Source organism: Heteronotia binoei, chromosome 6, assembly GCF_032191835.1.
Source record: "Heteronotia binoei isolate CCM8104 ecotype False Entrance Well chromosome 6, APGP_CSIRO_Hbin_v1, whole genome shotgun sequence".
Taxonomy (NCBI): domain Eukaryota; kingdom Metazoa; phylum Chordata; class Lepidosauria; order Squamata; family Gekkonidae; genus Heteronotia; species Heteronotia binoei.
Genome location: NC_083228.1, coordinates 109,570,238 through 109,593,711, shown reverse-complemented (window position 1 = coordinate 109,593,711; position 23,474 = coordinate 109,570,238). Strand labels below are relative to the sequence as shown.

The following is a 23,474-nucleotide window of genomic DNA, read 5'->3' as shown; positions in this document are numbered from 1 at the left end:
TTGACGAGGGGCAGGATTGTTTGCAGTGTAGCCATTCTGAACTTCTGGTACCGAATGAATTTGTTCAGACTCCGAAGGTCCATGATAGGCCTCAAGCCCCCGTCCCTCTTGGGGACCAGAAAATAGCGGGAGTAGAAACCTCCCGTCCTGGCCTCCGGTGGAACTATCTCTATGGCTTGTTTCTGTAGGAGGTTGTCCACCTCCGCCAGCAGAGGTGGGGAAGGGGGAGTGGTGACTACCACGGACTGGTTTGGGGTCTGAACAAACTCTATTTTGTAGCCCTCTTCTACGATGGACAGAGCCCACCTGTCTGTGGAGATCAACTCCCAGGCAGGCAGGAAAGGGCGCAGACGAATGAGAGAGTCGACAGTGGGAGCGATGACGCGTGCTTGCAGGAAGTCAAACCCCCTGTTTCTGTGGCCGAGCCCCCTTAGACTTGTTGGAAGGCTGGCCCCCGTAACGGTTCCTGCCGTTACCGGAGTAGGACGGTCGTTCAGGCTGTTGAGGACGAGTACGCCACTGCTCCGGGGAGAACTTTTGGTAAGGTTTTTTGGACCAGGGTTTGGGCCATTGCTTGGATTTAGAGGACTTGGAGGACGACTGGACACCCAGGTTCCTAGACGTCTTGACACTCTTGTCAAACTCTTGCAGCGCCGTGTCAGTTGTGGCGCTGAAGAGTCCATCACCCTCAAAGGGTAAGTCCTCAATAAAAGTCTTGGTGTCCTGGTGCAGTGCGGTGGACCTGAGCCAAGCGTGCCGCCGAATGCAAACCGCAGAAGTAATAGCCTTGGCTGAAGCTTCCACCATATGTTTAGCTGCGGCTAGCTGCTGCCTGGCCACAACGAGACCCTCCTTTTGCAGCTTCATTGCCGCCGCCTTCTTGTCCTCACTTAAAGAAGAGAGGAAGGGGGAGAGCTGTTCCCACACTGCATACTGGTATCTAGCCATGCATGCAGCATAGTTAGATACCTTAATGCCGAGTGCCCCCGCTGAATAGACCTTGCGGCCCATTACATCAATCTTCCTGCCCTCCTTGTCCGGCGGGGAAGAATGAACCTTCCTAGCCTTCGATGAGGATGAGACCACCACCGAGTTAGGACGCGGGTGGGTAAACAGGAATTCGGCCCCTGCCTCCTGGACCCTGTACATATGGTCCAGCCGTTTGGAAGAGACCGGTGTCGAAGAAGGCTTCTTCCAAGGTTCCTTGATGGCCTGAAGGATCACCTTGGTAACCGGCAGGGCCACTGCAGTGGACGTGCTCCTTTGCATGATGTCAAACACGTTGTCATCCACCACGGGCTCCGGCTGAGTCACAGGCAGTCTGAGGGTGGCCGCAATTCGCCTCACGAGGTCCCCGTAAGACTTTAGATCCTCCGAAGGCGAAATCAGAAGATCCTCCGCCATTTGAGGACCCGGTGAGGGTTCCAACTCCGGATCTTCAGTTTCCGACTCCGATGACGAGGAGTCTCGCTGAGTAGAATGCTCCGAGAGCATCGGGGATGATTCTCGCGGTGGAAGATGAATCAACGGTGGTCTTAGCGGGGTCTCGACCGGAACCAGCTGACGATCGGGGGGAACCGACACCGATGCCGACGCTTTTCGGGATTGATGCGAAACCCTCGACATCGAAGAAAACTCCGATGCTCGCTCCCAGTCTGGGTACTCGTCCGGGTACCATCGACAGGATTCATACCTGGAGTAGGGAGGCCGCCACCTGCGCTGTTCCCATGGTGGTATCGGGAAACGCTGGGGAGCAGGAAATCGCTCTCGCCTTTGTCGGGCCTTGAACGGCGGATCTATGACCGGTGCCGAAGCGTCCACCTCCGACGCCGAATCACTGATCGACCGCCGACGGGAGCCCGAAGATGAAGACCGCTGAGTAAGGTCGATCTCTGGCTCCTGCTCCAACGCCGACAGCCGACGGACTGATGGGCTTCGAATCGGAGAGACCCGCGCCGACTTCGACGGGTTTGCCGACGTCGATGCACCACCCGACGGGGATGGAGTGCGGGGTCGCTTGCGCTTCTCCTTCGACTTCGCCTTCTTAGGAGCTCGGGTCCCCGAGTCCTCTCAGCGTTTCTTAGCGGGCGTATCCGAGCCCTCGTGGGAACGGTTTGTAGCGCCACGCTCCACCGGCAGTTCTAAAGTCGATATCGGAGCGGCATCGGCCGATGCAAGCTCCTGTGCCGGGGTGTCGGTCGACTTCGGTGCCGATGACTCCATCGGTCGACGAGGCTGAAGCGCCGATTCAGTCAGTGCCGCTGATAATCGAGCCGCGCGGTTCTTTCTGGTTTGTTTAGAGAACCGAAGGCAATGCAGACACGACTCTACTCTGTGCGTCTCTCCAAGGCACAGCAAGCAAAGGGAATGGCCGTCCGGAGGGGCGATTTTCTTGCCACAAGCACGGCAGCGCTTGAAAAACCCCCAGTGACTTTCCATAAGCAGCCGCCCGATAAAAAACTCTCAGCTAAAAACCGCCCGAGAGGAAAAATGGGGGAAAGCGAAAACGGAGTACCCCGAGGGGCAGACCGCCAGACAAACAGAAAAACGCTTTTTTTTTTTTAACTATCTAACTATACACTAAAAACTAACTAACTAACTAACTATATACACAGTGAAAACGGGCTAGAACGAGAGAAAAGAAACTCTCACCGACCGGGAAAGCAGAAAGTGAACCTCTCTAGCGCAGCGGTCAGAAAGGAACTGGCGGGATTGCCGCGCGGGCGCCAGTGGGCATGCGCAGTGGGTCGCCTGCGCATGCTCGTTGGCGCCGAGCGCGAAAAAATCCCGGGCTTTTTCAGATACCGATTCGGGGATCGGCGCAGGCGCACTATCCCATGAGTGTGATGCACAGAGACCACGAAGAAGATCAGCTGAAATTCCAGGAGAACTCTAGGCCCCACCTGGAGGTTGGTAACCCTAAACTGTAGACAGGGTCCAGTCCTGGAAATGATATAGCAGTTGCCAACACCACCATTGTTATTATTTTGACCTATGCAATGAGTACCCAAAGCCACTTACAATATTGTTTTTCCTGCCTTCATTTTAACTTCACAGCAATTGCCATGAGATAGCTTAGGCTGAGAGGGTATGACTGAGTTATGGTTAGCCAGTGAACTTCCAAGGTGAAGCAAGGATTCAAACTTGGGTCTCAAAGTCCCTAGTCCAACAACACACTAACCACTGGGAGTGAAGACCAGGTAGTATTCAATACAATCTAACACTAGCACATTAGAGCACATCCACAGGTATAGGAATAAAAAGAAAAAAAGGAAAGATGTCTGTTAATGGGCTTTGACTAATAATTGGAAGCAGGTAGTACAACTCTGCTTCACATTAATGCAGTAAAGATGGTGGGTTCTTACAGAGAAGATTTCACTATCGCTAGAGCAGCTGTACAAATCACTCCTACTGTCTACCACAGATAGTCGCAGGAAGTGGGGTCAGACTGCATGGACACATGGTTTTCCTGTTCCACCAGTTCTGCTTTGCTCACAAAAGAAATAATTTACAAAAAGGGATCACAGTTAATAAGACAGGCATAGGGCGTTGCCACTAGACTATAAGAAGTTTTTGCATTCAGTAGAGGCACGGGACTGGCCTGCTTAAAATCATACACTTAAGTGGGTTTGAGCTAATTTGCTGTCAAAAGAATGGCTCACTCAAAATTAAAATTAAATAATTATGGAGAGTAGAAGAGCAATTGGCCATCTAAAAGAACACCTTGCTTCTAATAAAAAATATTGTAGATAGCTAGGCCAACAAACTCCAAAAGGCTTGTGCATCTGGTTAAAAGAATAAGTTTGGACTGGCTTAAGCTCCAAATATAAATATATGCACTTAAGTGTCATTGAGTGAATGAGAGAACTTGACATAGAAGATGTTACAGAAGAGCATTTACATTGAATTGTTACAAGAGGCTAGTAACCCTGGAAGAATTTTAGGAAGGATTACTTCTGAGGAAGTCCATTAACGAAATGAGCCTACATCCGGGTACTCATAGGACTTTTCTTGTAATATTGAAATGTGAGACTGGACCTCTGTTATAAAAAGATAATTTTTATAAAATTATAACTATAAAAAGATAATTTACAAAGGTTTTTAAATGGTTTTATTAAATACTGTTAGCCAGCACTTCACAGTATTTGTTTCTTTCATTGCCTTGCTCACAAAAGAGGCAACAGGGAGTGTTTTCACCCCATTCCCCCAATGCAGCCTCCAAACCCACATGGCTATTATTCTATATAGCTCTAAAAATTCTAGCACTGAATGGTTGGAAATGGCAGCTGAGTGCAAGCAAAGCTAGGAAGTCTGGTGACAGCGCGTGCCTCCCACTGATGCATTGCAGGACCCAGTCCCAGGATTCTAAATTGAAACTGAACCCTGACTGGATGGAGGTAACACAAGTTAGGAAGCCTGAGATCTTGAAGGACATCATGCTCCCCACTTTTTATGATGTTCTTGCAGACTCAGTCAAGTGTCTAGGAGTTATACCGAACCCAGCATTACTACATCAATGTTTCGAAAGAGGGAATAGGAGTGTGGATCATTCTACTAATGTGTATTATTGGTTTCTGTATGTTTTTACCTTTTTATCTCTCAGTGCATTATATTTCTACTTATGTGATACTATTTCTTGCACTGTTCAACATGTCATGTTTAATATTTCTTTTTTCATGTTTCTCCTACCCCAGTCCCATGACATTTGTTTTTAGATGTCTCTTCATCCAATTTATTGTACTGACTGACATTGCATAATCCACCTTGAATCTCTGTGAAAAAGGCAAACTATAAATAACAAATTACACACACCCACACCCTGCTTTAGAATCCTGGCTCACTCTATTAAGCACTCATACAACATTGTTAACTGGAGTGAGTTGTAAACAGGATTCCTTTCATTACACATCATGCACAAAGGAAGCTGCATTCATAAACATGGTAAGAAGCTAGTTTGTACACAGTTTGCACATAATGTACATAATATCTGAATTACAGTCATAGTGGGGGGAAAAAGTTGCAAAACTTCACTGCCTTTCTACATTCTGTGACTTTACCTTTGAGTAAGAAACTTCCTTTCAGAGATCTCCAGCCTGAAAAGCACATCTGTTCCTTCAGAAATGCTAGCACTGTCACATAATTGTTAGAGCTACACTAAGAATTTATAATTGAGCTTCTTAAACTAGTAGAAGCAACTTCCTTAGCCTCTGCCCAGCAAAACAGAGTTTACGCCTTCTCAACAAATGTCAGAACTTAAGAAACACTTCTAATATCCTGTCAGCTAACCTGTTAAAATTAGAAAATAGCATTATGGTATTACAAAAGCTCTTCTGAACATACACTGCTGGATCACAAGTCAGTCAACCAAGGTTTGGCAATACGACCTGAAGCTCTACAACACAAGATGCCTTACAGTTAAGGGGGGGAGAGATAGAAAGAGCCACTGTTCACTTAAAAATATAGGAAGTTTAGAAAAGACAACAAAACTTAAAATAGGAAGTCCCAGAATTTTTACATGTCATCTGCAACGGACTATTCATGAAAAGGCTACAGATTGAAGTAAAATATAGGTAAGACTCAAATTTAATACAAACATTTTATTTGAAATATTTTATTTGAAGTATTTAAAATATCTAATGTTATACTTTTTAAAAATGTTATACTCCCTGGTAAAAACTGTAATAAATGGAACACTAGAAAACCTTGCCAATGTGGCACAGTCCACAAGTTGTTTACTGATTGCCACCATTTATTCAGAGACAAAAGGTGGGTTTGTTTTAACTCTCTCACTTTGGGGGATTCAAAGAACAGATCTAAAAAGCTGTTAAGCCAAAATCAAGTAGCTTCACAGGAAACAAGCTTCTAGGCAGGCCAGTAATCTGAAGATTTAAGATTGCTCTGTTGTCTGGAATGTAAAGATACTTCAAATTATATCAAGCTTATCTTCTAATAGCAAGCAAGAAAAATGCCCAGAGACATTTCTTATAGATATGCTTCAACAAACATGCTGTTTCTTAAGAGTATTGATATACTCTTTAAGATGTTGCATTCAACTTGTAGTCCTAGAAAATACAGCAAGAAAAAAAACCAGTTCCTATTTTTCTAGTCCTGGCAGCCCCTATACCTCCTTCCTGAATTCTCTTCTCCTGATAGCCCCCCTCACAACACTGAGAGGTAAGTTAGGCTGAGTATATGTAACCAGTCCAAGGTTATCCATGGCAAAGTGAGGATTTGAACCTGGGTCTCTCAGATTATAATCTGAAATTAACCACTATACCACAATGGCTTTCAGCTTTCCTTCTTTCACTCCTGGCAACTTCCCTCATGGGAAAAGTATGGCTTAGTGTCAAAAATCAAGTGGTAAGCAAGTCACTCAGATGAACTTATGGTGGCCACTGCCAATACTGGTTAAATTGCACAAGTTGTGTGGAGGCTGCTGCTAGGTCTAGGTGAGTTGTACAGTACCAAGTTGACTGGTAGCCACCACTTTATATGGGTGAGTTGTGCACACTGAACGTAGCAATTTACCCAGTGGTTGCAACTAGGTCCAGCTCAAATAAGTCCTCCCTCCAGGGCGGGAAGGATAGAAGTAGCAGCATACTATGAAGCCAAAATAGCCTTGGAACAGATCTTTCTCCCAGCCTTTTGACAGACACAGGTTTGAAGGCTGGCAATATCATTCTGGTTGCTTAGCAATGCCTACAACAGCTAATGAGATCTGAGAAAACATCTATTTCTTAAAGATAAAGATGTTACTTTTCTTATGTTGAGGGTCATTAACCCCCCCCCCCATGTTGTTTTTGATATTTAAGATTTTTTTCTGCAAACCTGGGACTCTTCTGGGGTTTGTAGAAAGATCTTTCTTGCTTGCCCATGGCTACAGTCTCAGGATTTAAGTATTCACAGAGAACTGATGGAATACCAGCACAAAACATAACCCCTTTAACTATGGGCAACTTTATTAACAAGAGAGGGAGTCCAAGGACTTGTATGACAGCAGACATCTCAACTCCTCCCCTAATCATCACCTCTGGCTTCTTTTCCATTTACAATGCAGGCATCGCTCCCCCACATCAGAGGAACAAATATTATTCAGCCAGTAAGATGCTGAACTATAGAAGACAAGCTTGTTATGTAGCATAGCTGCCATGAAACAATGAAACCATTTAAACTTCAGTCCAGATGGTAACCTCTAATTGAAATCATGGTCTTGAAGCACCTGTGATTGGTTTTAACCAGGGTGGGAGGGGAGTCAGTCAGCTACATAGTTTCCAAAAAATTGGAGCTTATGATTAAATTGGAACAACTGTGCTACAACCATTCAAGTACTAAATGCCTAATTGTCTACAGCATCGCCCACATGGCATGTATTCTAGGTGGCAACTAATTTACATGGTAATTAAGACTCACTCTGTATAGAACAGTGAAGGAATGCATGAATTCCAGGGGGAGATTCTCCATTTCTGCCTATATAGAATTTCAGATAAGAATGAAAGTGCAAGATGTCCTGCACTTAACCATTTAACTATTTTGTGCCCTTTGCGAGTAATTAAATCATCACTCACATATGTAAGTATAGAAGCTTCTACTTATTTATTAGTCAAGTCCTTGTTGAGTTAGCAGCTATTCACGATTTAAAAAAAAAACAGTAGAACCAACCTGAAAAGATCTCCAAATTTGCTTCTGAGATGGCTACAGGACACATAGAGGTCATAGAGATAAGCTAAAATACACCTTTCTGGGGAAGAGCATTCCGATGGATTAATTACATGTTTGACAACACCACATAATCTGCAGGGGGGAAAAACATTAATGGCTGAAAGCAATTGCAACTTTTCAATACATTTCAGTACCTCAGAATTTAATTTAGGCTGTATTCCTAAGCACATTTATTTGAAAATAACCCCCTTTGGATTCAACCAGATCTAATAAAGAGGCATAGGACTGGCTGCAAAATCCTAAACAACTAAAACACCTTTTGCTCCCCAGACAAAAGGTATAATACAGGTGTAATAAGAAAACCCAGTTGTATGTAAGTAATGTTCCGTCTTAACCACAAATTGTCCTATCCAGGAATACCACAGAGAAAGCTGTATGATGGACATGCCTACCCTGCAAACATAAGTTGGCCTCATTTTGGCTCTCTGAAGAAACCATGAGAACTGTAATTCTGTAAAAGGACAAATATTTTTCAACTGACACCATATCTACAATTCTCAAGACTCCTTTAGGAACCTTTATAAGAAAGTACTTCTATTTTATTCACTAAGCATTTTTAAAGGGAAGAGTAAAGAGGCTCCATTATCCAAGCCTCAGTTATTAACCTTCTAGCTCCATAAATGCATCCCACAGATCTAAGTCTATTTGTTTATTAGGCTTCCTCCAAGAAACTTTCACAGCATGGAGGACCAAAGGCTATTTTGCCTGAGCTGTGTCAGGCAATCTTCATATCATTTTCTGAGGCAATATCAACATATATTTGCATTTCACATAATACTGATGTCTTGGCATTTTACTCAGGCACATTGAAATAATATAAAGTGTATCTACGGATGAGTATAATCTAGGGATGAGCATGAATCAGCTCATGAACATTTCATTCATTAAGTTCATCACAAATTTTGGGCAGTAGTTAATTCGTGAAGTGCTGCTCATGGAAGGGTGACTGGCATGAACATTTCATGAACTTTGGTGCTGTTTGTGGAGGTTTGTAAATGATTACATTTTCAAGGCAGTCTCGGCTCAATTAAACTGTTTACAAAACTCCAAGGCAATGGGGGAGGGCAGAATTCTCCAGCCTTGGTAACACCAATAGGAGCCCTCCAAAGTTTAACAGGCATTGCTAGCAGCCAATAACAGAGTTCCTATTGTCCTGCCAGTCGGAATAAAGAGACAGACAGGGCCAGCCTTAAGACACGTGGTGCCCCAGGCAGACCCCCTGCCCACCACCCCACACCCCTGGGGGCCCTAGGCGCTCATGCATGCCCCAGGTCAGGCCACCCCCTGATGCCGCCACCAATCTTCATCAAACTTGGAAGGCAGGTAGAGAAGCGACCCCCTGCAAATTTGGTGTCTCTAGCACATTCGGGAGCAATTCTACTGCATCACAAATTTTACAAACCAAATCAGTTCATCTAGCACAGGGGTCCCCAACCCCCTGCCAGGGACCAGTACTGGGCCGTGGCCTGTTTTGAATGGGCCGCACAGCCTCACCACCCCCACCCGTGGTGCTTCCTTCTCCCCCCGTTTTCACCATTTTAAGGACAGGAAAGGAGGTAAGGGCAGCATCACTCACTTGCCACTGCTGCGGTTTTCTCAGCGATCAGCTGATTGCCGGGGGGTCGGCCTGGGAGGAGCTTCACAGCCCCTTCCCTGGCCTTAAAATGGTGAAATGGGGGAAGAAGGAGGCGGCGAGGCTGTGCAGGGGTGGGGCAGGAAGGAGGGAGGATGAAATGGGGGAGGAAAATGGCAGGAGGAGGAGGCTGTGAAGCTGCATGGAGCAGCAGCAAGGCTTCGCAGGTGGCCAGCAAAGGAGGGAGAAGGAAATGAGGGAGGAGAAGGAGGCGCTGCGGAGGGAGGTCGAATTGGGTGCCCCCACCCTGCTGGCCCTGGGGCCACAGTCGGCGGACCAGCCCTGAGGTGAAAAAGGTTGAGGACCACTGATCTAGCACAATAAAGTTTGTGATGGTCCGTGGTTCATGAACCAGGAACTGAACCAGTTTGTGCCTGTCCCTAGGTATATCTAAACTGGGCATAAGAATATAAACAAAGCCCCAGTATCAGATTTAAAATTCACTATCCTGGGTTAGATTCTGTGGATGCTTTCTGCTAACGGCAGCACTTTCATCCAGTGCCAGAAGCTTTCTGTAGACACTGGCAGAAGAACACGTAACAATGAAACGTTCTGACGGGAAGAAAGAACTACCATTAGCAGAAAAAGACCTGTAGGAATACAACTGCTTAAAACAGTAGCCAATCAGATTAATCCAGAAAGACTACATAAGGTCAAAGTTTACCACTTCCTCCTATGCAAATAGCAGTCAGAGGCACACTGTTCCTAAGTATGGAGCTTCCATTTAAGCACCATTGCTACTAGCCACCAAGAAGCCCATGTGTTATGAATTTGATTTAAAAAAAGAGAGAGTGTTCAGGTACCCCTGAGTCACAGCCTCTTTTTGCATACTAACATGCTATACGGTTAGTAACATTGTGAAAACTTAGGAAAAAACATTACCACTACAAACCCTTCAAAAACCTGTGCCGTCTGGTCTGGGTTTAAAATGAGACAGGCATGGTAATGCCTCAGAACAGCAACAATGCAGACACACAGCCCTGTTGTGTAACTTCCCGCCAGGTTGGACGATTTCAGCAGGAGTTCAGCTTCCACCACACTTAGCTCGTTCAGCAACTAAAACAAAGGATAAGTATTGAATTTAGTACTTCTTTCTACCATTTTATTTGTTTTAGGGTGGCTAACTTAGCACCTCTCTGCAGGAAGGCTGCAATGAGATGCTCCAGTTCTTTTCCAAAAGAAAAGCACTGAAATACTAGAATACAGACCTTTGCAGACATTACAGTCATAATGCTGGAAGCCTAGCTACTGTATATACCAAGAGCGCACAATACAAATAATTCTTCCAATATGCGTGATTGGACTTTTGTCTGGAAGTAAGTAAAGTAAGTAAGTAAATTTATTTTTGTATCCCGCCCTCCCCCGCCAAAGGCAGGCTCAGGGCGGCTCACAGACATGGAGCAACCATGATTTCAATAAAATACAAAGGCAAGACATTGTCAGCATTGACATAGATGAACTAGAACCTAAGAAAAATCATTGTTGTGCTACTTGTTGGACTGGTCTCTGCATGCATTGATGATGTTTGGTATCTGCAAATTCAAGACATTAGACAGTTGCAAACCTGTTCCTTTAGCAGAGACAGTGAATTTTTACAGAAGCACTATGTTGTATTTTATTTTTTAAAAAGAAAATAAATAAGCACCCTGAGCTCTATGAATCAGAGAAGGGCGGTATACAAATCTAGATGATAAATAAATAAAAATAAAAATGAATGTCCTCTATTTGTATTCTCTCTTTATTCCAGGCTTAATGCCTGTACCTCACCAATTAGCCTCAGCCAGTAGTTCATAGTTAGAGATAAAGCATTCCATGGATAGATCATGGTACTCCCATGCAATTAGGACACAGCAACTTTTTAAAAAGCCAGGCACACATCAAGGTCTTTGGATCTTGTTAGCGATGTGGAACTGGGCAAACGTGTGACTGGCTATTAGCCTAGGCTTGCCAAACTCCAGGTGGGAGGTGGATTTTTCCTGGAATTACCACTGATTGACAGAGTACAGAGGTCAGTTCCACAGGAGAAAATAGCTACTTTCAAGGGTGGACTTGATGGCATCAGTTTCCTGCTCCCCTCTCCAAATGCCACCCTCCCCAGGCTCCACTTCCAAATCACCACAAATTTTCCAACTCAGAGCAGGCAACCCTATATTAGCTCCATGGCATGACATCTCAAGAGGACTCAAGATCCCATGATGAAAACACTATGTATTCACAATATTAAGGAAAAATTGCATGTATTTACAAAGTATTAAGAAATCATACAAGCACATAATACATAAACTATCAGTATACAAATGAGAAAAGAGGTTCCTCATTAAAAATATATCCATAAACCTCAGAAAGCATCAACAGGGGCAAACAGTTCTTCAATGGATCTCTAATGAATATAAGGAAGAGATTCCTCACAGTCCTCAAGGCCTTCCATTAAAAAAACAACAACTATGGGAGCTAAGTCCAATTCAAGAAATATCTGGGGATTTTGGCGGTGGGGGGATAAGCAAAGTTGTGACAAGTACAATTGAACTCCAAAGGGAGTTCTGGCCATCACACTTAAAGGACAAGCACACCTTTTAAATGCCTTCCCTACATTAGAAATAATGAAGGATAGGGGCACCTTCTTTGGGGGCTCATAGAATTGGACCCCTTGGTCCAATCGTTCTGAAAATTAGAAAGCATTTTGAGGAGAGTCATGAGATGCTATGCTAAAAATTTGGTGCCTTGGCCACAACAAACAGCTCCTCCAGAGCCCCAGATACCCCCAGATCAATTATCCATTATACCCTATGGGAATCGATCTCCATAGGGAATAATGAAGTGCCCAACAGACATCCCCTCCTAGTTTCTGATTACTCTGAAGCGGGGGAGGACCTGCTTCCACCTGGGGATTGGCATTTCTACTCACAAGTTGCTGAACTTCCTTCAAAATAACACAGAGCAGCCAAAGGTTCAAGTTTACCTTTCCTATGCAAACGACCTCTGAAAAGATTGTGCAACCAACAAAAGGTGTGGGCTGCTTTCACGGCCACTGGGAGCAGCCATGTTCTTCTGCCTGCTCCCCCCGCCCCCATTCAGCCATAAAGACACAGACACACCATCCCAAGAGGAAGCCTTTCCAAGAGGAGTCTGAAGCCTCCGGAGGTGGAAAGGCACATGGTGGCTGTGGAGGCAGGGCTTCCCCCACAGGCCAGCTGACTGGGAGTGGGAAGGAGCCTGAGAAAGCAGAAAAAACCCCACTGGGACCTGGGGATTGGCAAGCCTATCTAGTAGAGTTCTCTTTCTTCAATTGACTGATGGGACAAGGTATATGGATAGTTTATATATTATGTCATTGCTTACATTTGAGTGATTCTTTCTGTATGATGTTGAAATACTTTGTAAATATATGTAATTTTTCCTTAACATTGTGAACACACAGCATTTTCAACAAAATATCTTTTGTTTAAGTTGGATTGGTTCCAATACTGTGGTCCTCTCTATGTGTATCTTAAAAGGACTGTCAGGGATCCTCAGTGTTCAGGGAGAGATGCAATAAGCCTGTCTTTTGCTTATAAAACCCTGTTAAGCCTTTCTAAACATCTCTAAGAAAGAAAGAACATCAGTCTTTATCATAAGGGATTTGTTTTCTTCTTAGGCATCCTGCACACAGAAAAGCAGAGTTTGCCAGACCCTGACTCTAAATAAAAACACTGGAGATAATTATTGGAGATAATCTTTATTCTTATCAAAGAGACAGCTATTGATAAATGTGCTATTGTGAAGATATCCATTTAGATACATGCAGAATCAATGTTCCTTCTATGGTGTGGAGTCTTGTGAGCAAATATTCTATTTTGTGAACTACTGGCATTAAAATTGTGAGCTACTGCATAAATTAGTGTGCTCCGGGGCCATCCTTCCTGAGCAGGCTGAACTAAGACAAAAGTGTGTGAGCAAAACTGTGAGCTAGCTCACATGAACTCAGCTTAGAGTATTCAGAATACAAGTTTTCTACTAACTTAATGAAAGAATCGAATGGGTAACCATGCTGGTCAGAAGTGGTATAACAAAGTTTGAGTCCAATGACACTAAATACCAATATAGTTTTATTCTGGGTATAAGCTTTCATGCGCATGGACACTTCTTCAGATATCTGTGGAAGTGTGCATACACACAAAAGCTTATACTCAAAATTAAACTTTGTTGGTCTTAAAGATGCCATAGGACTCAAACTTTGTTTTATTAAAAGAATTGTTGTTGTTGGTTTTTTTAAAATTTATTTACAAAAATTACAGCCCTCCTCTTTTTTATTTATTTTTTTTTAAATCAAATTATATAATGAGGCAGAAAGCAGCAATTCAACATCCCTATTAAGCAGCCACTGTTACAATCTGTCAAAGGCCTCAGTGAAGAAAACAGTTGTAATTTGACTTTTAGTGAGGATGACACGTTCCTAGAGAGGACATGCTAAAAACGAAGGGCCACAAAACCAAACAATGAATTCTCATTTCCACCTTATCCTTGAGGTAGGAACTATTTGTAGATGGGCCTCTGCTAAGCACTTTAATATGTGGGGTGATTCGTATTAGAGAGAACTGTTTTTCAAATAGTTCATTTAGGGCTTTCAGGTCAGAGTCAGCACTTGAAACTATGCCTAGAAACAAATTAGAATACAACGAGGGCTTTAAAAAAATCTACATATGATCATACTGAGAAAACCAGCCAATATCTAAGCAGCCATTTTCTTAATAAACTGCAGTTTCCAACTCCTTTTTGTAGGCAGTCTCACATAAAACATACTAGAGTAATATTTAGATAAATTCAGCAGAGTAACTATGTTGGTCTGCAGTAGAAAAGGTAGATTCAAGTCCAGCAGGGTATAAGCTTCCAAGAATCAAAGCTCCCTTTGTCAGATATGGAGTACTATGAAAATAACCAAGCATGGATAATGGTGCCAAGATCCCGTATTTGACCAGCAGTAGTAAGGGACAGGAGAATAACAGTGTTTCCTCCTGATGAAGCAGCAAAGTGCAGAAGTGCAGTAGTTTAATCAAGGAGAAACTTTAGCAGTATAGTAACAGCAGTGCTGTTTGAAAAGATAAGCAGAAAACTCTCAGAATGATAAACTGAAAGCCCTTAACACAGGGGTCACCAACCTTTTTGAGCCTACAGGCACATTTGGAATTCTGACATGGCATGGTGTCTGCAACTACAAAATGGCTGCCACAGCTTAGTAACAACTGTAGATCCTTGTGGTGTGATGGCAGCTACTGCCAAAGCAACATTTTTTAAAAAATCTGCCAATCAGATCTCCAACAGTCAACCAGAAGCCTTGCTAGGCAAAAGCTCTACCTGGCCCCATCCACTTTCCAAAAATACTTGGCAGAGGCCAGAAAAGGTGTTGGCTGATGTCATAACACCCAAAGGCACAACACTGGGCACCTCTGCCAATGCCATTTGTGGCAAAATGTATCCACACTTGGAAAGAACATTCTAAAGAACAAAATCTGTTACCTGAACAGCAAAATCAATAAGTCCATTGATATTGAGAGCAGGTTCCATGAGATCAAAAATAAGCTGTATGTGGTGAGCCAGAGGAAGATGATATGATGTTCCTGAAGCAAAGCTAGTAATCTGTTCCAGGACATTGTTGGAAATCTGCAAAATAAATGGAACCACTCAAAAAGCTGGAATACAATTACACCTGAAATCACAGTTAACATTAGCTATTTTAAATTGTTCCCCCAAAGCTGTCAGCAATATACTATATCATTTCAATACAGGAACTGCACAACAATGAAAAATTATAAAACAACAACAATGAATTGACTTTGACTGCTTTATTGTTTTTATGCATTTGCAACTTGTTGCTTTAGCTGCTTTGATTTTATGAAGATTTATAGTTATTAAATAATATATTTATTCTCTTTTGATTCTTAAACCTGTATACGCATTACACTCACCACATGAAAAGCCATCATACCAAGTATGAAAATTCTGCATGCCTTGCCCTTCAAATAAATGCCCTTGCCTTGACACCACACAAACAGGGAGAAAGTTGTTGCTGGCCTGTAAACACAAAAAGGAGTCTGGTGGCACCTTAAAGACTAACAATCTATCATAACATAAACTGTTGTTGGCTAGAGTCCACTTCACCAAAAGAAATGAAGATGCTGAATGAGCTCTAGCCCACAAAAGCTGATGCTATAATAAAGTGATAGTCTTTCAAGTGTCACAAGAGTCCCTCAATTTTTTTTTGATGCAACAGACTAACATGGAAATGGATGGTCAACAGGTTTGCATCTCTATAGCAAGCTGCCTAGAGATAAAGCTGCTAGTGCTGATCAACTTCCTTGTGGAGTCCAAGAAAGCCTTTTTTTTGTCTAATTTAATGCTAATGTACATGCACAAAAAATGCTTATACTTCTTGTGATGGAACTGGCCCAATCCGACCTTCAGACACAGTCCTGTCAGCTCCTTCTTGGGTTGCCAGCTCCTGGAGGGAGCTATTCTTTTTCCTGCCGCTAGGGTGCACTGCCACCACCTGCTCAATTGAGGGATTCCTGATTGAGAGGAATAGGACTCCCAATTTCCCTTTCCAGTTTTGAGGCCTGGTCTCAAGGTCCTCTGCCAACCCTGCACCTGGTTATCACAGAGACCAAAGTCCTTCTTTGGGAGACCCCTGGTGGATTGGCACCCTTGTATGCCTTCCCCCTTCCCGGGACTCCCCTCTTACAGTAGTGTGGTCTAAGGCAGTTGGGGGATTATGTGGTACAGAGCTTTACTGCCAGCCTTCAAAATAGTAAAAAGTTTATTTTAAAAAAGTTGAAAGTTACAAGCATAATCTTAGCACAGCACACAATCAGCAACCAGAAGATCAAATAAAAGTTGGTTTGAAACGCATCTTTCTGTCCCTGGTTTAAAAACTTGCCCTACCAAATGTTTAAGCAGAGCAGGCACATCTAAGCTTAGTAAGTTACAAAATCTTCTAATGATACCTCATTGTTTCTGGTTTCCTGCATCCAGCCAGGCCCAGTCACATGGTCAAATATGGCTGTTGGCTACTGGCTGGAGAGTAGCAGTCTGTTGTCTTCCAGCCCCAGCTCCCAGAGAGAAGAGCCCCTCGTGCTCTTCTGAGCAAGCACTTTTACTAATCCTCTGACTCCACCCACTTTACATCAGAAGCTGGATTCATTAGCCGACCCAAGGTTGACTCAGCCTTTCATCCTTCCGAGGTAGGTAAAATGAGTACCCAGCTTGCTGGGGGGAAAGAGTAAAAGACTGGGGAAGGCAATGGCAAACCACCCCGTAAGAACTCTGCCGTGAAAACGTTGTGAAAGCAACATCACCCCAGAGTCGGAGACGACTGGTGCTTGCACAGGGAACCTTTCCTTTCCAGGTTTAGACTTCTTTCTCTGTTGTCCCGAGGAAGCCTCTTTTCTGGTAGGCATTCTGGGAAAAACCCCATGCATTCTGGGAAATCTCCAGCTCATTTCTGGAGATGGTCTCTGGGGCTGCCCTAGCCCAAAGCCCTCCCCACTCTGTTTCCAGCCCAGGTGGAGAAGGATGGCCATTGTCTCTTCAAGTACCTCAATTAGCATCTCTTAAGAGGTAGCCCAGATGCTGCTGTAATGCCAGGGGCTACATTCTCCCATCCTTCCTGCTTGTCTCTGAGCTCAGAGACAGAACCTTTTAAAAAGCCAGCTTGCCACCTCTCCAGGAGGCAAGGCATTTCTCCACACTTCTCATAAAACTTTGTTGGTCTTAAAGGTGCCACTGGATTCAAACTTTCATCTGCAGCTTCAACAACACCTACCACTTCAGTTGATGTACTGTATGTCCCATGGCAAACCAATGCTTGAATAAACAGTGTTAAGATGGAATTGTGTAGTTCACCCCTATATAAAGCTTGCCTGGCTGCAATTGTGCCTTATACACTAAGGTTGCATTCACACTACACTGACTAATGTGTTCTACATCCATATTTTTACTCTAAGAATAGCAAAAATCCGGATGTAAAACACATTAGTTAGTGTAGTGTGAATTACCCTAATTGCCCAAAACACTTTGAGGAAATAAGGATTGGATTCCTGGGGCGGGGGGGGGGGAGCCTTCAAGGCAAGCTTTGACATCTAGGCAAGCATCTCCAGCTTTCTTTGACTGTCAAGAAGGAATGCTCAGAAAGCCAGTCAGATTTCTAATGGATTTTCATGCAGTGAATGCAACACTCAGCTAAGATCTTTATTCATACAAACTATGATGTGCTACTTAAAAGGAAATGTGGACAATACTAATGAGATCAATTACAAAACATGATTATAATGTTTTATCAATAATAGGTCATAATTTTCTAAGGGTAAAAAACACCTGTTTGTGGTTGCAGAGAAAATCTTGATTTAAGATACAATTCCTGCTGTTCCCTACATCTGGAAAAGTTTTTCCCTTCTTCTCTCATACATCCTCAATATGGCTCAGTGGTAGATTAATGCTTCAGTCCCTGGCACCACCAGTTAAAGGACCAAGCAGCAGAGTGTTGAGAAAGACCTTTATACCGGCTGGCAGTGCCTCTCCATGGTTTCAGGCACAGAAGAAATTCTCAGCTAGTTGGACCAAAGCATCTTGAGATGTTCACTTTTAATAATCTTTGAAGAACCACATCTTTAGCAATATCTTTTCTGTACCAGCACAAAAGTCTCCATGTGCTTTCTCCTGTCCATTAAGAGTCCACCCTATTCTCATCCTTGAGTGTTACATGCCACCAAGTCATTTTCAACTTATAGCAACCCGATGAATTAATGACCTCCAAAAATTTCTCTTGTTAATAACCTTGCTCAGGTCTTGCAAACTGAAGGTCATGGCTTCCTTTATGGAGTCAATTCATCTCATGCTGGGTCTTCCACTCTTCTACAATTTTCAACTATTCCTAGCATTATTGTCTTTCCCAATGAATCACATCTCATGATGTGGCCGAAGTATTATGGACTTGGTTTTTAGCTCCTAGGGAGAATTTTGGCTTGACTTGATCTAAAACCCACTTATCCTTGGTTCCTCTTTATCATGCTTGGCCTTCTACTCGACATTCGAACTGGTCTTAGATTGTTGTTTTAAATTAATGTATAATTTCAATGTTGTTTTAAATCACCTTATATTGTATATTCTATATTGTATAATTTTATTGAACTGTTGTTAGCCGCCCTAAGCCTGCCTAGGCGGGGAGGGCGGGATATAAATAAAATTTATTATTATTATTATATTACTCTAGCTTCAGTACCATTTATATAAATTTAGTTCTATCGATACCACTTGCTTAAAATTAACAGAAAGAAAATTGGGAAAGACCATCATTTCAGAACAAGTGTACCTGGCATGTCACTTGATGTTGATCAAAATAGGAGAGTTGCTGCAGTTTTGTAAACAATGTCTCTAAAGTTGGGAAAGCTTCTTGCTTGTTCTTTCTTACTTTCTGTCCTTCATCACCAGCTGAAATTTTGAAGTTACATTTTTATAGTTAATATTTTTTACATAATTCAGCAACAGTTTACTGCAAATACCTAACATAATGTTAATTTAGTTGAGAATGACAAAATATGATTTTTGTGTGTGTGCAGTCTTGCATGGGAAGACACCAGGGGGAAACCACCTCTGCCTTTTATCCAGCATTCTATTTGAAGACTAACATATGCATGTGAAATTATGATTTGTTCCATCAAGCTGAAGGTTTTCATACTCTCAACTTCAGCAAGGGAGTGTAAATTTTTATCATTTTACTATATACTTAATTTGTAATGAAACAACACAGCCATAAATCTAGTTCATGGTTTACATTTCATGATAAACACCAGAATATGTTTGATGCTTTCAATAGGATGATTCAAATACTGAGAGTCCACTTGATAAATTGAGCCTTTCATAATTTTCCCTACACTATACTGTGTACAAAACCACAGAAAACTCAGAAGCATGCATGCAAATGATTACCATTCATTTCAGTAGTGCTCTTCCTATTCAGGATTTTCAAGATATCTTTGGTAATTTTCTTCAGCTGATGCCTAGCCTCTTCACGTTCTTTGCCAACACCATGAAGGAGAATCATGCGCTGGTTACATTCATGATTTGAAGATTCATCCTTTTAATCAAACAATAGAAGAACACACAAATTTTGCATAATGAAATTAATTATCTAAAACAGGTTGATCCCCCCTCAGATACTTACTTTATTTAAACAGTGGACTCATATAAATTTATAGGCTATAAATTTATAAGTTATAAATCTAAATATTTAAATCTATATAGCTGTCACAGGAATCTCCATGTTTCTGTTCCCCTTAACATCTCACTCTTTCCAGCCACTAAACTGGGAACCACTGCCCTCTTTTTCTGTGAAAAGTCTCAGTATTTTCCTCATACTTGTTTTTGTTATAGTAATTAGGCATAGTTAAATTTAAGGCATTAAAGTATGCCTCAGGATTCCTATTAAGAAAAAGCCTTCACCACTAAAACATCTCACACACACGCACACACACAGAGTTAGGGTTGTCAACCTCCAGATGGTGGGTGGATTTCTCTTGGTGATCTCCAAGTGGCAGAAAATGCCAACTTTGGAAAGTAGATTCTGATATTATATCCTACTGAAGTCCCCTCCCCAAACCCTGCCCTCCTCAGGCTCCACCCCCCCAAAAAATCTCCAGGTATTTCCCAAACTGGAGCTGTCAACCCTAATATATATATACAGTTTCAGGAGGATAGCTGTGTTGGTCTGCAGTAGGAAAGCTAGAGTCAAGTCCAACAGCACCTTAGAGACCAATAAGATCTTCAGGGTATATATAAGGTCTTAGGATAGGGCTGCCAATCCCCAGGTGAGGGCCGGGGATCCCCCGGTTTAGAGACCCTCCCCCCGCTTCAGGGTCATCAGAAAGCGGGAGGAGGGGAGGGAAATGTCTGCTGGGAACTCTATTATTCCCTAGGGAGATTTATTCCCATAGAAAATCATGGAGAATTGATCCGCGGGTATCTGAGGCTCTGGGGGGGGGAGCTGTTTTTTGGGGTAAAAGCACCAAATTTTCAGTATAGCATCTAGTGCCTCTTCCCAAAATATCTCCCAAGTTTCAAAAAGATTGGACCAGGGGGTTCAATTCTATGAGCCCCAAAAGAAGGTGCCCCTATCCTTCATTATTTCCTATGGAAGGAAGGCATTGAAAAGGTGTGCCGTCCCTTTAAATGTGATTGCCAGAACTCCCTTTGGAGTTCAATTATGCTTGTCACAGCCTTGATATTGGCTCCACCCCTAATGTCTCCTGGCTCCACCCCCAAAGTCTCCTAGCTCCACCCCCAAAGTCCCCAGATATTTCTTGAATTGGACTTGGCAACCCTATCTTAGGATATAAACTTTTGGGAGTCAAAGTTCCCTTTGTCAGATATCTTTGACTACAACAAGCTGAAAATCTGAAAATCTTGTTGCTCTTTAAGGCACTACTGGACTGCATAAAAGTTATAATTGGGATCCTTGAAAAAGGCTTCTGTATTGGTAAATGGAAGAGATTGGATTTACACCCACCCTTCATTTCCTGATGGAGTCTCGGAAAGGTTTATAATTTCCTTTCCCTTCCCTTCCCCACAACAGGCACCCTGTGATGTAGGTGGGGCTGAGAGAGCTCTGAGAGAACTACTGTTGTGCAGAACAGCTCTAAGAGGACTTGTGGCTAACCCAAGGTCACATCAGCAGGTGCATGTGGAGTAGTAAGTAATCAAACCCATTTCTCCAAGAGTCCCCGCAAATACCCACTACACCAAAATGAGGATAATGGTAATCTACAGTATTTATTTGAGGATAATTTTCCATTTCTTGTTTTCTCCTGCCCAGTTTTATGATTTTATAATTTTATATTGGAGGATTTTAAGTGTTACAGGATTACTTTCTGCATAGTGCTGATTAATGATAGCATTATTCCAATGTGCAAAGGACTGAAGAATGATGGCCTTTATTTCAAACTAATATAATTGCTGCTGTAGTTAACTGTTTTCTAAGCAAATAATAATAAGGGCACAGCACTCAATGTATTCCAAAAGAGACATATTACTAGCCACAAACTGGAGGGGGGGGGCATTTATTATATTAACATGGCTAAGTTACACAATCTATTCCTGAACTAAAAGCTTTTAAATTGCATTATGGAGAGTGGGCTTTTTGAAGACGTGTTTGTGTTTCGATCTGCATTCAAAGGCATATATTAGAATCTACCAAGCATCACACCAGCACTGTTCCACAGACTTTTCTGAACCTACCTCAGAGCAAGATATTGGGATTTTTTTTTTGCTGGCAATGATCTCATTTTAAGCAAAAAACCCTACTTGGTTTTTTTCAGGCGAGGTAAAAGTGCAGAAGCTGTCACCTGGAATTTGAAATGGACTGTATTCCAGCTGCTTAAAATCACAGAGCACCCAAAGAACCAAACCCACTACTTCCTCTCATCTGTGCCTGACTCACTCGTTTGGGCTTCTGCTGAACAGGATTAGGCTTTTTGCTGAAAAGGAGTCTACTAAATGGATCTAACTATCATGCCAAGACAAAGAGGGGGAAACTGAACGGAGAACATCATTCGACTCCCAGCAAATGCAAAGGAAAGCAAAGGAAAATCCAAGCACTTCATAATTTTACAGCTGATTCAGGTAATTTAATTCATAATTTTTGCTTATATGTTCTTTCTGTGCAGCAGGAAATGATTTAGGATTACTAGGGGTAAAATTTAAGTGTGTACACTTAAATTCAGTACTTTTAATAATTTTAAAAGAAATTCAACATTGTCAAAACTGACATACTAGGAAAATACTACAGTAATCCAGTGGCACCATAGATATTAAAAGAACTCATTTCTTCCAAAAGCTTTCATGAGTCAGTGATCCTTTTATCAAATGTATTCTATTTCACACTTACTTATATGTACAAAATTTGAGTCCAGTGGCACCTTTAGGACCAACGAAGTTTCATTCTGGTTATAGGTTTTCATGTGCATGCACTCTTCTGGACATTTTAAAACCATCTCTGCTTGCTCAGTCTTTTAAAAAATCCATTTAATTTTATGATAACTAACAGTTTCTCATTGATAGCTTTGGAAAGTCACACTAATTATTCTTCATAAAAATAGCTAGCATGCAAGACCGAAAGCCAAGTTGCATGTTTATAAATATTTTGATACCTCCAGGCAATGTTCTTTATACATTTTTTCCAAATCAACATCATATCCACTACATTTAATGCAACAGATTTCCTTCAGTCTCTAGTAGCAAATGTCCTTAGTCAGTTGTTGAAGACTGGTGCAAATATTATTTTTTCCCGTTTGGTGACATTTTCCACTGAAATCACCACAATGAGGTGGTCAGGGAGAGTGAATATTTATTCACTTTCAGAAACTGAAGATGAGCAGCAAACTAGACATTACAGCAGCTTGCTCCTTGAATCAGAAAAGGGCCATGCCAATTTCCTGTAATTTGGTGGAGTTTGTGTCCTTTAAAAATCCTGTGTATTACAGCATGGTTTTGTTTCCAAACCCTTAATACGGAACAAGCAAATAAGAAGGGTAATCAAAGACACAAGATAGATTCAGGCGGTCTGAAGCAATACAACAACAATGTGCTGGTCTGAAGCAATAGAACAAAGTTTGAGTCCAGTGACACCTTTAAGATCAACAAAGTTTAATTCTGGGTATAAGCTTTCATGTGCATGCACACAAAAGCATATACCCTGAATTAACTTTGTTGGTCCTAAAGGTGTCACTGGACTCAAACTCTATTCAAACATCCCCTTCTGTCTGTGCATATTCTCCCTCCCCTCCACAACACTTCACAAGCAATTATCAGACAGGCCTCCCACTATATCTGTTGATAGGATAACAATCCTGGAGCCTTCCAAAAGTTACAAAGATTATCTGGCAACAGGAAGGTCATTTTAGAGCTGTATGAATATGTCCTTTTTCATTGTGAGCCCTTTCATTTCATTTTGTCAAGTTTTGTTGCTAGTATCCCTGTCCATTCTTCTATTGTACAACATTTTTACACAACTGATTAGAACTGTGTGAATTTAAATTGGAAAAATTCAGAGTGAGGAACACAAAATGGTGTGAAAATAAAGATTCACAGGTTTGATCTG

At 42.3% G+C, this 23,474-nt stretch overlaps 1 protein-coding gene across 1 annotated transcript in view; it reads right to left on the bottom strand.

Annotated features, from left to right (window-relative positions):
• The window catches only part of MED12L (mediator complex subunit 12L), a 247,335-nt gene that overhangs the window by 67,945 nt on the left and 155,916 nt on the right, over positions 1 to 23,474 (bottom strand). The window contains exons 16-20 of the mRNA XM_060242347.1: positions 19,310 to 19,457; positions 18,693 to 18,811; positions 14,846 to 14,989; positions 10,245 to 10,408; positions 7,660 to 7,791 (exon numbers count right to left, since the gene is read on the bottom strand). Of these exons, the coding sequence (XP_060098330.1) occupies positions 7,660 to 7,791; positions 10,245 to 10,408; positions 14,846 to 14,989; positions 18,693 to 18,811; positions 19,310 to 19,457 (707 nt within the window). The remainder of the gene's footprint in view (positions 1 to 7,659; positions 7,792 to 10,244; positions 10,409 to 14,845; positions 14,990 to 18,692; positions 18,812 to 19,309; positions 19,458 to 23,474) is intronic.